General features: G+C 59.5%; 2 protein-coding genes across 7 annotated transcripts in view; one reads left to right on the top strand and one right to left on the bottom strand.

The window, feature by feature from the left end:
* TRAF2 (TNF receptor associated factor 2) overlaps window positions 1-9756 on the bottom strand; it is a 22312-nt gene extending 12556 nt beyond the window's left edge. Inside the window, exons 1-4 of one of the 6 annotated variants that reach the window (XM_042964039.1) lie at window positions 9716-9756; window positions 1421-1630; window positions 502-580; window positions 169-267 (exon numbers count right to left, since the gene is read on the bottom strand). In XM_042964039.1, the coding sequence (XP_042819973.1) occupies window positions 169-267; window positions 502-580; window positions 1421-1608 (366 nt within the window). In that variant the 5' untranslated portion in view covers window positions 1609-1630; window positions 9716-9756. Of the gene's footprint in view, window positions 1-168; window positions 268-501; window positions 581-1420; window positions 1631-2387; window positions 3235-8542; window positions 9010-9127; window positions 9617-9715 lie in introns of those variants that run through there. The other 5 variants (XM_042964038.1, XM_042964037.1, XM_042964040.1 and 2 more) reach the window with 5 other exon arrangements.
* LOC122232968 (formin-like protein 3) lies at window positions 9431-15739 on the top strand. The gene is made up of 3 exons (XM_042963518.1): window positions 9431-9771; window positions 9926-9999; window positions 15537-15739. Exons 1-3 carry the CDS (start codon window positions 9431-9433, stop codon window positions 15737-15739), a joined length of 618 nt encoding a protein of 205 aa, XP_042819452.1.

Below are 15739 nucleotides of genomic sequence, written 5' to 3'. Positions count from 1 at the left end.
GCGAGGCCACAATCCCCAGGCCCCTGGGTCCACACGCGGGTCGTCAGCAGCCGCCGCCTCCTCTGCAGACGTCAGCCAGGCTCGCAGCCGGCAGGCTCACGAGGGCTCCGCGGGCTGCTTTGGGGACGGGGTCCAGGCTCGAGGCCGAGCCGGTGCGGGGGCCCCTACCTCATACTCTTTAAGGGTCCCCTTCCAGGTGCAGCCGTCGCTGGGACACACGGCCGGCAGGCTCTCCACCTCCCTGCGCGCAGCGTTGTCCGGGAACGCCTGAGGAGAGCATTCCTAGGTTAGGCCTCCACCCGCTGCCCCCTGCCTGCCCCGCCGCCAGCCTTCCAGAACGAGGCCCGGCGGCAGACGCAGCAGCTCCAAGCTCTAGCGGCCACCGGGGCAGCGAAGGTGGGTCCTAGCTGCCAGAACGCCATGAGGCCATTGGTGTCACTAAAAGAAACATCAAAACGTTTTCTGCGTTTTGACGTTTTTTGCTTAAAGACTTTCACTTACCGAACCGCTTTCCAAAATAGAAATGCCCTCTTCGTATATGCCTTCGTGAACACAGGCGGCACAGTTCTGAGGCCCGGAGCTGGGGGGAGAAGGGAGGGGCCGGCCATCAAACCCGCTGCAAAGAGCAGAGAGCACTAGGCCGCCCGCCCAGCGCCACTCCTCGCCCCATTCTGCACTTTCTAGACTGAGATGGAATCAGGGAGGAGCACGCATCGACGTCCAACGTTTAAGACATTTAGGGGCGCCTGGGTGGCTCAGTGGGTTAAGTGTCCGACTTTGGCTCAGGTCACGATCTCACAGTTTGTGGGTTCAAGCCCCGCATCGGGCTCTGTGCTGACAGCTCGGAGCCTAGAGCCCGCTTCGGATTCTGGATCTCACTCTCTCTCTCTGCCCCTCCCCTGCTCATGCTGTCTCTCAAAAACAAACCTTAAGAAGGAAACAAGTAAATAAAAACAAAATACTTAAAACAGGGGAGAGGATTCCAATCCTCTAACGGTGACCCTCCCGCTGTGAACAAAGGTGCTCTCTGGTGGCTCAGCTGGGCGCCCAGGCGTGAGGTGCTGGCTCCCTGGGCCCACCCACCGGCCCTCGACGTGCCAGTGGCCCTCAGACCAGACTTCACAAGCTCCTGGGGACATGTGCCTCCAAGGCACACGCAACATGAACCCCAAGTGTGATTTTCAGCTGTCTTGTGCCCACATGACACGCACGGACACCCACGGAGCAGTGGCAGCAGACGGGCTCTCGTGGTGTTCGTTTCACTCCCTGTGTCCACGCTGCCCCGGCAACCCGCGACCCCTCCTCTTCGGTCGCTAACTTCACTTTCCTATCTGCAGTGCGCCTCTGCCTTCGGGGGGTGTCGCCGGGAGCACGGCCCGACCCGAGGCCGAACCCGCCACCCGCCACCGGCCCCCAGTACCTCAGGATGCTGGTCAGGCAGTAGGAGCAGTAGCGGTGGCCGCACTGTGCCTGGAAGGGCCTGCGCAGGACGTTCCTGCAGGCCGAGCACAGGTACTTGTCCTCTGGCTTGGTCCCCAGCAGGGTCTTTGAGAAGCCGGGCTGCAACACGTCTAGGGAGCCGGGAGGGGTCACGCTGGCCGCAGCCATGGGAGCCGCGAACCGCCACGTCCTAAGGAAGAGCACAGAGCAGGAGAGGGTCACGCAGGGGCCTAAGAGCCGACTCGACTGCAGAATAACCCCCCGCGGAAAATGGCCCTCGCCCGGCGGTGAGGGGTCGGGGTCGCCAAGCCGAACAGTGGTCTAGAATCGGAGAACCAGGATTTCAGCACCGCGGGGAGCCCTGCAGACAATCTAGTCCCATCTCCCACCACAAACACGGAAATCGAGGCTCGGCCAGGGTGGCGCTCTGCCCACGCCGCACAGCTGCGCCGGCGCGCCCACTCCAAAGCCCCCAGGCCAACAGGCCGTCCTCAAGGTCACCTGGCCCGGCTCGCTGACCCACGGACAGAGCGAGTGCCGGGATCCGGGAGGCCACCTTCTGGCTACACAGCCATCGGCAGCCCTTATCCTCGTGCCTTCCTGTCTCCCCCAGACTTCCTACAGATCAGCCTGGCGTGCAGGAAATTCTGACCTGCCTGTGCTCGGGCCCTAGGCAGCCCCCAGGACGCGGCCACCCCACGCGTCGGCCTCTCCAACGTCACCCCTGACAGCAGGCACGCAGCCTGCCGGGCACCACCGCTCTGCTCCCTGGCCACCATCACCAGGGTGCCCCCTCTAGAGAGCTGCCCGCTGCTGTGCACCAGGCCTTGGCAAGGCCCCCAGGACACACGAGCTGGACAGGGGAGAGGCTCCCACAGTGTTCTGACCCCTTGCGTGGGACGCACAGATCAACAACCAGCATCTCAAAAAGCCAGAAGGAACCGTACCTGCTAACCCTCCAAGCTGGACAAGTACCCAGGTGCCACCTGAACACGCAGCACGTTGACCTCAGAGCCACCCTGGCCCATTTGCAATCGCTCCAAAGAGCTTTCTTCCCCAAATGCCCCTGAAAACACAGCCCCGTGTCTTCTCACGGATGTGCGTGGGGAACACGCCAACTTTCGAACCAGGATGTTCTGAAATGACACCTCTTTCCAACGTTCGTGGGGCTGTCTTCCCTGGCCTAAGCTGGTGTGACACCACAGGAAGCAGCAACAGACGGTGTGCCCCTGTCTCCCATCTGCCGGGCACAGCCACTTTCAACCAAGGCTTCTGGACTCGTAGTCGGCGAGGCCTCGCTTGGGCCGCGTGCCAGAGCACACAGGCATTTGCTCCTCCAACCACAGGACATATGAGGTGTCGTGCCCGAGGCCACTTGGCAGGAGGCCACGGCGCCCTCTCACTGGTCCACACACTCTCAGCACGTGTGGGCGTGTCTGGGCCCCTGCCCCATCCATCTGTCCCTCTGACGAGCGGGGGAATTCACTCTCTCAAGCCCGACGGCACACAGAAGCGCTACGAGGCGCCACTCACTAAAGCCTTTCGGTAGACGCCGACAGTGCAGGCCAGGGCAGCCGAGGAGGGAGGACCCCTCAGCCCACGCCTCTCAAGGCCACGTCCGGATGTGCTACACAGAAGCACTACCAAGAGCGAAGGGCTCGTGAAAGTCCACTTACTCTCACGAGGTGATTTCACGAGCCATCAACGACGTACAAATCAATGCTCTAAACTACGTTAGCGGGGGCACGCCTGGGTGACTCAGTCGGTTGAGTGTCTGACTTCAGCTCAGGTCATGATCTCGTGGTTTGCGCGTTCGAGCCCCGCGTCGGGCTCTGTGCCGACAGCTTGGAGCCTGGAGCCTGCTTCGGATTCTGTGTCTCCCTCGCTCTCTGCCCCTCCCCCACTCGTGCACGCGCGCGCACACACACACACACACACACACACTCTTTCTCTCTCAAAAATAAACACTAAAAAAAATTTTAAAAATCATTGGTAAAAAAAAAAAGCCACACTTTAGATCTCTACTCTGTATTTATTACCTTAAATGAAATCCAACATCAAAAGTAAAGGAGTGTAAGCACACGACCGTGTTACACGGGGGCAGAGGAGACTAAAGTAAGAAACCAACAGCCCCGTGACAGTACGAGGATTACGGTGATGCTTTCTTTTGAAAGCCTCACCGAGCAGCCTCCCCTACAGTCTGCGAGACAAAGCTTTATTCTGGCACCGACATTCTGTCTTCTCGAAACCAGACTCGGCTTCTTGGCCGACTGATCACACCTTCTTCGGCTGGTCCCACTGCCCTAGCCCATCAGCATATGCTCCCATTAGACGTACAAGCCCCACACGGGTGGTCTCTTTCTGGCCTTGACCTCTGTCAGCTCTGGCCAGACCTCGATGACCTCGCGAACACAGCTTAGTCAGCGGTCACTACTACCCGACACAGCTGGACGGCGGGGATCGGTATTTCTGTCCTAAACGTGGAGACAGGCCCTGGAGGACCCACGGATTCCACCCAGCGCCACGGCACCAGCCCCCGGGTCCCGCCGCGGCCCATGCCACGCCTGGGGAGTTCTCGGTGCTCACGACCTTAAACGTTGTGTTCAAATCTCGTTTATAACGCATTTTAACTTTTACAAACCATAACGAAAGACATCACAGAGACTCAAAAGCACTGCCCCAAAATGTAACGCTTTGAAGGCCACCAATACATCAAGTCCCGCCGCAGTGGCGGGCTGCCTGCCCCGACCACAGAAGAAAACTTCCCCATCCCCGCGCCTGGACTTGACTCCCTGGTGGCCTGCACATGTCCACCCATCTGGGCCTCCCCAGATGACCGGCGCAGTCAGCAGCCCCGACACAGGCACCAAGGACGGTGGGCGGGGCGGCCACCGGAGAACAGGACTCGGGGCTCGTGGGCACCCCAACCCAGAACCTCAACATCCTGCTGGCCCTTTCAAGCTTCCCGCCTATTTCCCAAATACTGACTCTCTCGGGTAAGTTGCTCATAACCAGAGCAACTCCACTGGCAATGAATGTGTGAACGAGGACTCCCATGCAGTCTGCCCCGGATCTCACATCAACTGATTCCCCAAAAACAAGCTCCAGTTAACTTCCGTACAACAGATTCACATTTTGTTAGAAGGGCATCTCTATCAGAGACGAGACAGTATTTACAGAATAGTTCCAGTTACGTGACGTTTGAGAACAGGCAAACCAGCCCACGACAACACAAGCTGGGAAGTGATGACGTCTGGCTGCACGAGCCTGTGGCACACGAGACGTCTGCTCTCCTTCCCGGTTCCTGGCACAGAGCTCCTAAAACCCCTGGGATTTCCAGAGCAACGGGGCCAAGGGAGTACCTTCTGTGACTCATAAGCCCCTTTCACGCCGCCCCCTGTGAGGGAGGAGAGGGGCCGGAGACTGACCTAACCACCCAATCGATAGTACTTTCGTGAAGGAGCCCCCGTAACACCCGGACCAGGGAGGTTCAGAGCGCTCCCGGACTGGTGACCCGTCACCGTGCCGAGAGGCTGGCGCGCCGGAGGGCGTGGGGGCCTGGCAGCCCTGCCCCACACCTGCCCTGTGCATCTTCCCACCTGGCTCTGCACGGAATCAGTGTCTCCCTGAGTTCTGTGAGCCACTCTGGACTCAGTGAACCCAAGGAGAGGTCACAGGAATGCCACGTTTGGCGTCGGAAGCGCTGAGTACAGAAACGCAGGTGTGCCGGAGAGGCCCGGGTACGCAGACGACCGCGCACCGAGCTGTACCCTCAGGATCTGTGTATTTTGCTGTACGTGCACCTCAACTTCCAAAGGAAAAGACGGAGTTTCGGGAAGCCTGGCTGGCTCAGTCGAGGAGGTGCAACTCAATCTCGAGGTTGTGAGTTCGAGCCCCACACCGGGTGTAGAGACTACTTAAATAAATTCTAAAGATTAAGAAAAAGATGTAAATCTCTAATTACGGTACACCCATACACGTTTATCCAAAATAACTCTGTCTCATGATACTAAAAATGGTAAAGCAGGGCGCCTGGGTGGCTCAGTCCGCGAAGCACCCGACTTTGGCTCGGCTCGTGATCTCACGGTCCGTGAGTTCGAGCCCCACACCGGGCTCTACGTCGTCAGCGTGGATCCCGCTTCGGACCCTCTGGCCCCTCTCTGCCCCTCCCGGGCTCGCGCGCACTCGCACGCCATTACAAAAATAAATAAATAGTAAAAAAATAGTTTTTAATCGCAGAGAACCCGAAAGTCAGGTTCTGACGGGAAGAAGCCCCGAAAGAGCGGTGCATCTGGCACCGTGTGCTGCCCTGCCGTTTCCTCTGCTGCAGGTGGAGCTGGCGGCAGCCCCTTCACAAGCCCGGGGCCCGGCCTGGGTGCAGAGCACGGGGACACCTTCACATGCGCCGACGCTCTAAACTAAGGCATTATGAGCAGACACTGCAGGTGGGTGAGTGTGTGTTTGATACTTACTTTTGAGAGAGAGAGAGAGACAGAGTGCGAGCAGGGGAGGGGCAGAGGGGGAGGGAGACACAGAATCCGAAGCAGGCTCCGGGCTCCCGGGTGTCAGGACAGAGCCCGACGCGGGGCTCGAGCTCATGAACAGTGAGTTTGTGACCTGAGCCACCCAGGCGCTCCTAGGTGTTTCTAGTCCTAGGTGCTGGCGCGCGTGCCTTCGTACCACCTAAATGTCGATCTTGAGTCTGTCTGATTAAAAACCAGGGCTCTCAGCAGGGACAAGATGATCAGTCATGATGCAGCGACTGTCCCTTCGTTCCACCCGACCCAGCTGACCACCCCGCTCGCCTCCCCTCTCCCTGACCTCTGAGTGTGAGTGCCTGCACATCCCCAGCCCCCTGGAGAGCTGGGCCCCCCTTCGGTCGCTCCAGTGGAATCCTCAGAGACCTCTCTCTCTCTCTCTCTCTCTCTCTCTCTCTCTCATCCACCGTCTCCAATGCATCAGTAGATCCATTGGCTCTACCTTCCACAGACCCCTGGAATCTGACCACATTGCTGCAGTCAGGCCTTGGCCACCATCCACTGTGTCCTGAGCCTCCACCCTTCCTCCACCCTGCCCGTCCAGGCATCTCTTTCTCAGCAAGGCCTTCCCTGTCACCTGTCACCGACACTGCACTGTGCTGGCCTCCTTGTGTGGGCCTGTCCCTCTGGAATGAAAGCTAAGCGCCAGGAGGCAGGGACTGGGAGGGCAGGAGGAGGGACCCAGGCCTGGGCACGGGGTGCAGGAGCGCCCTCCGGGCTTTCCAGGCTTCCGCTCATCCACGGACTCCGGTACCCGTGAGGCCAGCCCTTCCTCCACACCATTCCAAAGTGGGGCACGCCGATCCCGGAACCGGGATGAAGTGTCCCTTCAGAGTCATGCCCCTATTCTCCTCCTACCCCCCACCCGCTGAGTCCTCGCCTCCCTAAACCACAACCAGGTCACCTGCTCCACTGCCCACTGGGCCCTGCAGGGGACGCGGCCTCGATGCTGCTCCCACTCAGAGCTCGCACATCTCAGCTCAGACCCCGGACGGCTTCCGCTGAGTCTGCCTCTTGCACCCTCCTCACAGGCTCAGCACCCTCTGTGCAGGGGTGAGGCCCTGTGGTGGGACAGGGACATGTCCTCCCTGTGGACACAAGAACCAGGCCTTGAGAGTGGTCCTCACGCACCCCATGAAGGAGCGGGCCCAGTGCAAGGAGAATGGCACACCGCCCACAGGCCTGGACTCCAGAACACGACGAAGATGTGCTCCCCATCCTGGGCATCATCTGCGGGGTGTGTGGGTAATTTCTTCCGGGTTTTCTTCTCTGGACCTTCCCGCCCTGGCCTCTGGGCATGTTCGTGATGTCCCGCCGTGGAAACCCACCCGGCAACTGCCCACCGCCAAACAGGGACCCAGATGTGGCCCTCAAAACACAAAGTGAAAAGGCCTTTATCCTCCCGGAGAAAATGCGTTCTCCAGCGACCAGCGAGTACGGTACATGCTGTGCTCTAGTACCCAGAGCATAACCAATACTGCAGGACGAACCTGGTCCCCGAGTGACATTCGCATTTATTTCCCTGGGAAGTTTAGAAACCGCTCGAGAGAGAGAACCCCTCGCTGAAAGCCCCCTCTCCTTGGAGCCCCCTCCGAGGGAGCCAGCAAGGCTCTCTCCATCACACGGCACGGGTGTTTACAGCCTGCCCTCCCCCCTCCCAGGACACTGAGGCAGGTAACAGGACAGGACCACAGGATGCAGAGATCTGTGACACAACACAGCAGGACACCGGAGGCACAGGACCAGCACAGAGGCCCGAGGTCACAGTGCATGCGTTTGGGGACTGCGGCCACGGGGATTGGGCTCTATTCTGAGAACCAGGTGTCCGGGGAGAGGGGAGGGATCTGCGTCTGCTCAGATGCGTGGAGACGCCTCTTCTAGAAGCACCGAGGGGCTCTGTGGCTTCCAAAGGCTTTAAACAAATCAACTCTTAGCATTTTTGTTTTTCTAAGATTTTTGGGAGAGAGAGACAGTGTGTGAGCAGGGGAGAGACAGAGAGAGAGGAGACACAGAATCCGAAGCAGGCTCCAGGCTCTGAGCTGTCCGCACAGAGCCCGACGCGGGGCTCGAGCCCACGGACCGCGAGATCGTGACCTGGACCGAAGTCGGACGCTCAACCGACTGAGCCACCCAGCCGCCCCTTGTTTCTTGATTCAAGCATTCGCGAATACCGTGGTGCGTAAATCATACTGCAGTTAAGCTGTTCAAGAAAAATAAAACTCGAGCAACAATTTCGGGGTGACTGAGACCTGCACCTAAAACCAGCAACCGAGTCGACAGACGGCACTGCCCTCCAGATGCCCCCTCTGCTGAGAGCGGCTGCGCTGGCCCAGCACGCCCGCCCTGTGCTCTGCCCCACACTCGCTGGCTTGCTCGCTCGCTGGCGTGCACTGTCTCTCCCTCACGCGCACACACACACACGCGCGCACACACACACTCTCTCTGTCCCGGGCTCCTCTACAGACAGTTCCGAGCGGCCCCACTCCAGGATCTGGGCCTCACCTTCATCACGGGGACGCTCACCGGGCTCCTGCCCACACACGGGACACCCCACCTCTACTCACAGGCTGCAGGACGCGACAGTGCTGTGACTGGCACCCTAATGTGACAGCTGATCTTTGAACGCGGGTCTGAACTGCCTGGATCCGCTTCTGCACAGACTGTTGACAGCCCGTTACAGTAAACGTGCTTTCTCCTCCCTACGAGTTTACCATTTTCCTCTCACGCACGCACGGTCAGAATCCGGCACCCCACACACAAGGGGGTCTGGGGCAGCCGGCTCTTCACACGATCGCCAGGGCTTCTGCCCAACCGCAGGCTGCTAGCTAAGCGAAGGCGGGAGTCGCAGGCGTGCTCACTCCGCAGCACACGTCCGAAAACTGGAACGAGACAGCATTTAGTGTGGCCTCTGCACGATGACCCGAAAATTTGGGAAGCGTTCCCATTTCAAAAAAAAGAAGGGAAGAAAAAAACGTTACACGCAGATTTTCAACTGCGCAGGGAGGGGGTTGGCGCCCCCACCCCCTTGTATGTTCAAGGGTCAAGTGTGAAGGCTCCGGAGCCACAGGAGGTGGGGGGGGGGGGGGGGGGCTGAGGGCAGGGAACCCAGAGAGCCGGTGACGAAGACAGGCGGCAGGAGACACTGATACCTCCAGGATAAGTCGCAGGGGCGAGGGCGCAACAGGGTGAGAAAAGGTGACCCCAGAGGTCCACCCACCACCCTGAAGTTCAGGGAGCTCGTCCAGATCTGAAACAGGTGAGAACTCGCCCCTCGGAGGAAGAAGGGAGCACCAGGTAGGCAGGGGAGCCCACAGCTGGGGTCAAGGCAAGGGGTACGCGGCGCACAGGCCAGCAACCAAAGTTCAAGGCAGCTGGAGGGTGGAACGCTGTGACCCCGGGTCGTGGCCCCCCGGCCGTGACCTCGCACAGCGGGCCGGGGCGTTGCGGACGGCATGTCACCGCGTGGGGACCCCGCGCCACGGCCCCCGGCCGGAGCCGCCGTGGACGCCCGCGGGCGTTCGCGAACTTTCCTGCGCCGGCCCCGCTCCGACTTTCAGTTTCCGGCTGCCCGGCTCCGAAAAATCCCCTCAGGCCCGCGGGGCGGCGACCCTGCCGCCGGGGCCCTGACTCCCCGGAGCAGCCCGCCGCCGCCCTGGCCACCGCCGCCGCCCCCCGGCCCCAACCCCCACCGCGACCCCCACCGCGACCCCGACCCCGACCCCACCAGCTGGACTCACCAACGGTCGCCGCGCGCCCGGAACTGCACGCCCGCCCAGCCGCCGCCGCCGCCGCCGCCGCCGCCGCCACCGCCGCCGCCGCGGACCCGCCCCCGAGCCCGCCTGACTGACTGACGCGGGGCCCTACCAGGAGCGCTCAGCCAGCCGCAGCTGGCTCCGATTGGCCAGTTATCTCCCCCCGCCCTCCGCGTTGGCCCGCCCCCCTGACAGACTGACACGGGACCCAACCAGGAGCGCGCCGGAGCCGCAGCGGGCGCCGATTGGTCAGAGCCGCCGCTGCGTGGGTACTTAAGTTGAGCCCAGCCCAGGCTCTCTCCGAGCAGAGCAGGTGGGTGCCGGGCGTCGTGACCTCCTTGTGCGGTGCGGGGCCGGCCTGCGAGAAGATCTTCCGTGCTTTTAACCTCCTGAGAGCCTGGCCGATGCCCGCGAAGGGTCAGCCCGGGCCGCGGGCACGGCGGCGGCACCTCCCCTCTCCCCGGAGTCCTGCTCACAGCTGGGCCCCGGTTTGGGTCACAACTCTGAAAAAAATAAAAAATAAAAAAAACACCCTGCTCACTTAAAGAGTATGAAGGACATAAGGTCGGCTGTCGGGGTTGTGAAATGTTCTACAACCACATAGCGGCGATGGTTGCCCAACACTATGAATGTACAAATGCCACTGAATCGTACCCTTTAAAATGATTTCAATGGTGAATTTTATGTTGTGTGAATTTCACCAGCAAACAAAGCCAAAAACGGAGGGCCTCCTGACACATGGAAATGTGGAACACGCAGCATCTAGAAACAAGGCGGTGGCCTTAGCAGAAAAGGGGGGCAGCGCCGGGGGGAGGGGGGATACGAATGTTGACCCCATCACTTCCTCCACGTGTGTGACCTGAGGCCAGTCTGTTTCTTGATGTGCCAAAGGACAGTTGGGATAAAACGGATTATCTCTCACTAAACACAGCTTTTGCCAAATATGTGACAAACATCTCGTTTTGTCTCATGCCAGTGTTCAGAGGTGGCAACTGCTCACTCCATTTTGCAGAAAAAGAAATAGAGACTCAGGGAGGTGAGATTCCTTCCCCCAAGTCACACAGCACATTCAGCACCCCCCACTCTGAGCGGGTCATCTGAGCAATGGGAACAGTCCAAACCGAAAAACAGGCTGGCTTTGAAGTTACTCGATTTAAGTGCTCTACGCTCTGTGCGGTCTGGAGTCCCCTTTCTAAAATGCCACATCCTCGGATACGGCAGCAAGGCTGTCTTGCCTCTGATAGAGCTCGGATAGCGGCCAGGTTCCGTGAACCTCCAGGCTGAGTTTGCCACAGGCAACTCCCCGTCCAAACTACAGGTTCAGTGGAGGTTTCATTCAAGTCCCATCACCGTCACCTAGTGAGCTCCTCCTGGCGTCTGGGAGGCCAAGGCCGAGCTGTGTACCCACCAGCTGCCCGGCAGAAAATGGCTCTTGTTGTAAAGAGGAGGTTCACCTGCAGCGGTATACCCCCACCCCCTTCCTTAAGGGTAAGATCAGGAAGCTGTCCTAATTGGCTACCTTCTGCAGCAGGTTCCGGAGACTGTCAGACCTCACTCTTCCAGGATCGGGGACAGCGCAGAAGCCTGAGAGAGGCCCCAGAGTCCAGGAGAGACTTCCCCGGACAAGCTCTTGCCTCCTGGGCAGGCAACCCCCTGCAGACCTTGGTGCCCAAAGCGCTGAGCAATCTTAAAGTACCTGCCAGTGGTCTTAGCCTGAAGGTGCTTTTAGACTTTGCTGTTCCCAAGGATTTTCACACGCACGTTTTTAAAACATTGGATTCTGATGAAAGCAGGCCTTTGGGGCTTGCAGCGCTAAGAACAGGGGGAGGAAGCCCTGGCCCAGCCCCGACTGGGAAGTGGCCGACCCACCCCCACCGGCCTGCTCGGTCTGGGGACACCTCAGTCCCGGCTTGCTGGAAAGGGGTGAGTCACTTTGGTCGTCGGGCGGCTCAGGGGATTCCCACTCAGGTTCCTTCCTGCCAAAAAGAAAGCAAAACTCCACCCGAGGCAGCCACAGTGGGAGGGCCCAGGGAGGGCCCGGGACAGCCCCAAGCAGCCCCAGGAAGGCCCGCACCGTGCTCGCCCTGCTCCCTGAAGGCTGGGGTCTGGGAGGCCGCAGAAGGCCACCGTCATGGGCCTCGGCGCCCCCCAGAGAGAGGCATGGGCCGGCTGCAGATTGGGGTTCGTGCTGCGGTGAACACTGGCTGCTCCGGGGCAGGAGGGTCCATCGGCTGCCAGTGAGTCTCTGGACTCCTGCACTCCCTCCACTCGATGGCCCGAGCTCCAGAGGGCAGGCAGCCCCTCTGTTCTCCTTTCCCACGGGGTCATCTGTGCCCAGGGACACCTCTGAATGCGGCACCTCCTCTCCCAACAGGCTGCTCCTCTCAGAGGCCTCATGTCCTTTACTCGGGCTTGTGCGCGTGGAGCCTGAGGCAGGAGGGCTGACCCAGGCCCCCGCTCGGGATCCGGACACGGGAGGTCCCTCCTGTGCCCAGCACTGTCCCCAGAGGGAAGGCCCCCCACTAAGGACGGGCTCCCTTACCAAACACAACCCAGTTTCTGTCCTGTCTCGTTTCTGAGACATGAGAAGGCTCCCCCTGGGCAGCAGCTTCCGAAAGACGTCGGTTTTGCTCTCACTGTACCGTCATCTGACAGAACCTTTCTAGAAAGGCCGGTCGGGAGGGGCGCCCCCCGCCCCCCCCCAACAAAGTGCACACCTGCCACAGTCCCTCTCCCAGGGCAACCCCCTCAGAAAGGAGAAACGCATGGGTGGTGAGGCTCGTGCTAACTTAACAGCAGCAGGGCGGGGGCGTCCCAGAGCTGCAGAGAGGAGGAGGAGAAGCCGGCATCCTGAAGGGTCAGCCCAGGGCTGGCCCCCAGCAGTGACCCCGTGCCGAAGTCGCTCGTGGTGACCCACGTGTGCAGAACACAGCGTCCTCTGGGAGCAGAGGCGGGCGACAGCTTCCACGCCCACCTCAATTCCCTGTAGACTTGGAAAGAGACGCAGAAAGTCATAAGAGTGGTGAGGGGGGAAGAGGAGGGGACACGTTCACTCTACACCACCCCACGTTTTAAAACCCACCCGATGATATTACCAGTTGAAAACCGTGTGTGTTTTAAGCAACAGAAGGTCACTTCAGAAGCTCTGGAAAACACAGGAAAGTACCACGGAGAAAACAAAGATCACCCCCGATTCTCCCACCCGGAAGCGCACTCCGCAGGGGTTCCCTACTCCGTTTAGCACCCACCTCCCTCCAGCCAACCTCAGAACAGAAATGCCACACCATACCCCAGAGCCAAAGGCCCAGGCCACAACCTCACGGGCAGAATTTAAAATGCCCAGCCTGGGCGCACCTGGCTGGTTCATCCAGGAGAGCATGCGACTCTTGGTCTCAGGGTTGTGAGTTTGAGCATAGAGATTACCTTAAAACAAAAAACAAAAAACAGCCCAGGCTGCCCGGGGCATCTCTAGCCTCTGCTCACTGGGCAGGTCTAGCCCCAGGGCATTTGCACCAGCCAGGCCCTTACCGGGACCAGCTCCCTTCCTCTCCCAGGCACTTGGCAACCCCCTGAGCCCTCTGCAGGCCTTAGAAGGTCTCCAGATAGAGGAGTCTCTCTCCTGGTGGCCTTGAGTTAAGAGGGATCCTCCTCCCCACATCCCATGTAACTCAAATCAGGTCGTATGTCTCTTCCCCAGATATGGGTCCCTGTTTGGCAGTGGTCCCTTTGGCCACATTCGGGGCTCAGTTCCTGGCTCGTTTTTGTTGGATAGATGAAGGCACGATCCGGTAACTAATGGCTGGGCAGAGTTCGGGTCCCCAGGGCCGTCTTTGGAGCCTGATGCCACCGCCCTCCTCCTGGCCCACCTCGCCCCTCCCCAACGGGCACAGCGGCAGGTCCGCAGCCGCCCTCTGCCGGGCCCAGCCAGAACTGCAGCCCGGGCCCTGAGGGCGCCGCGAGCACCTGCTCTCTCCAGGAACCTTGCTCTGATTGCCTCATTTCAAACGTGAAGACCGTGAGGTGGCTTTGCTCACACTCGCACCCACCAAGTTGATCACCCGGCCAAGGTCCGCAGCCCCGTCTCTGGGAGGCTCCAAGTGGCCCTCCCAGGGTCTCTCCACCCCGCCACAGCGGGCTCTCCTGGGCCCACCGCTGCTGCCCTCTGCAGTGGGGCTTCCCCTGGTCAGCTGTAACCCTGAACCCCAACATTCTTCAGCCCAAATGGGACCTCCAACCCTGGTCCTCCCACCTGTCCACCGTCCTTCCTTGCTTCCCCAGACCCCAGGCCACACCTGTCAGCCCCCACCCTCTCCAGCCAGCTGGCATCTCTCTCTCCCCGTGACCATCTGCCGATGCCCTGTCCCCGCTTGGTCTAGGTGGTCCTACCCTCTGACGCTGACCGGGGCTGAAGGGAGTCGCTCCCCGGTGCCCATGCTCCCTCACAGGGTGACCTCCCTGCCTTGTCCTCCTGCACACGGGCCTTTCCGGTCCTCCCGGCCTGCTGGCGAACCGGACACTGGTTGGATCCTTTTTAATCTCCCTCCTGCACAGAACCGAAGAATATTCAGTGATGGCAAGCAGTACAAATGTTCCTTGGCCGAACCTCACGTAAACAATCATGCTGGTAAGAAAGGGAAGTACGTTCGACAGAAAATACGAACAAGGATAGGGGAGCCCGGGTGGCTCAGTCGGCTAAGCGTCCGACTTTGGCTCAGGTCATGATCTCATGGTTCGTCCTCCGTCGGGCTCTGTGCTGACAGCTCAGAGCCTGGAGCCTGCTTTGGATTCTGCGTCTCCCTCGCTCTTTGCCCCTCCCCCACTCACGCTCTGTCTCACAAATAAATAAACATTATAAAATACAAACAAGGAAAAAATGATGGATTAGAAGTTTCTTTACATTGTTGTGTTTTTTCATGAGCAAGGGAATACTTACACCAACGTACAAGTTTTTTGCTGCAGTGACTGATGTTATAATCCAGTCCGTTTTTCCGCCTCAATATCTGCAAATTTGATGATAAACTTGTCACGGCTGATCTGCTTTTTCTTCTCACGTTCAAGAGACAGCCCAGCCGTATTTGTCTATTTTTGCGCACAGTTGGTCCAACTTTTTACTAACCTTAATTTGGGTAATTTTCTTTCGCTCGAAGCCACAGATTAGGGGGAACTTGAAACAGGATACATTTGGCAAAGAGTCATAAGAATCCCACTTTACGCCGCCTTCTGGAAATTGTGACTCGACCACAAGCAATCCTAGTGGCTTTCGGACATCTCTGCTGCTGAAAAACTGTGAATTCAAATGAAAACCCCAAGTGGCCGTCCGAAATGACAGGACTCAAATAACTCAAGCGCGTTAGTGGCTGCACCGATGTGGTCTGGTTTTCTGTTTAAACGCACGACAACACAATCCCATCGGGGCTGGCAACACGGTGCACCCAAGCTTTAGGAGCTCCCGCTAGAAACAAAGTTGTAGCTGGTGTGCACGCATGCAGCGCGTGTCCAAAGATAGGTCTCCATCAGTGTGCTGATGCGAAGTCTGCCCACTTGGGCTTAAGTCAAGAGGTATCTTGAGCGGTATTTTATCACTGACGTTATCCGGAATTGGTAGCACGCAGCAGAACTTTTAGCTAGTGTCGTTACGATCTAGCCTTTGGGCCGCAGGACGAGGTGGTGTCAGCGGAGGCAGGCCTGCGCTGCAGGGGCCGCACGCCGCAGGACTGGCCGGAAATCCGTGCAAGGACAGCTGCACCCCCGATCTCCTCCCCGGCCGGCACATCCGGGTGACTTGCCCCTCCTCACTGGCGGGCAGCGGGCGGTTCTCCGGCCTCGGGGCCGCCGGGCTCCCTGGAAGCTGGCAGTAAGGCTAAGCGGGAGCCAGTGGGTCAGCGAGATACTGCTCTTTGGGACCCTCGGAAGAAAGCGCTGCATCCCAGCCCGATCACCCTGAACGAGAGCCCACCCTGGAAGACCCCGGCACGCCACAAGGCCCCCAGCTGCTCCTCTGCAGTGTGA

Source organism: Panthera tigris, chromosome D4 (genome assembly GCF_018350195.1).
Source record: "Panthera tigris isolate Pti1 chromosome D4, P.tigris_Pti1_mat1.1, whole genome shotgun sequence".
NCBI lineage: Eukaryota > Metazoa > Chordata > Mammalia > Carnivora > Felidae > Panthera > Panthera tigris.
This window is presented reverse-complemented; position numbering and strand designations above follow the sequence as displayed.

What these genes read in the sequence shown, in the direction of transcription:
- LOC122232968 (XM_042963518.1), top strand. Translation starts at nt 9,431, where the DNA reads ATGTCACCGCGTGGGGACCCCGCGCCACGGCCCCCGGCCGGAGCCGCC. An exon ending in CAGCCGCCGCCGCCGCCGCC is followed by an intron (nt 9,772 to 9,925) that starts GCCGCCGCCGCC and finishes CCCCCCTGACAG; the next exon opens with ACTGACACGGGACCCAACCA. An exon ending in TCAGAGCCGCCGCTGCGTGG is followed by an intron (nt 10,000 to 15,536) that starts GTACTTAAGTTG and finishes ACTGGCGGGCAG; the next exon opens with CGGGCGGTTCTCCGGCCTCG.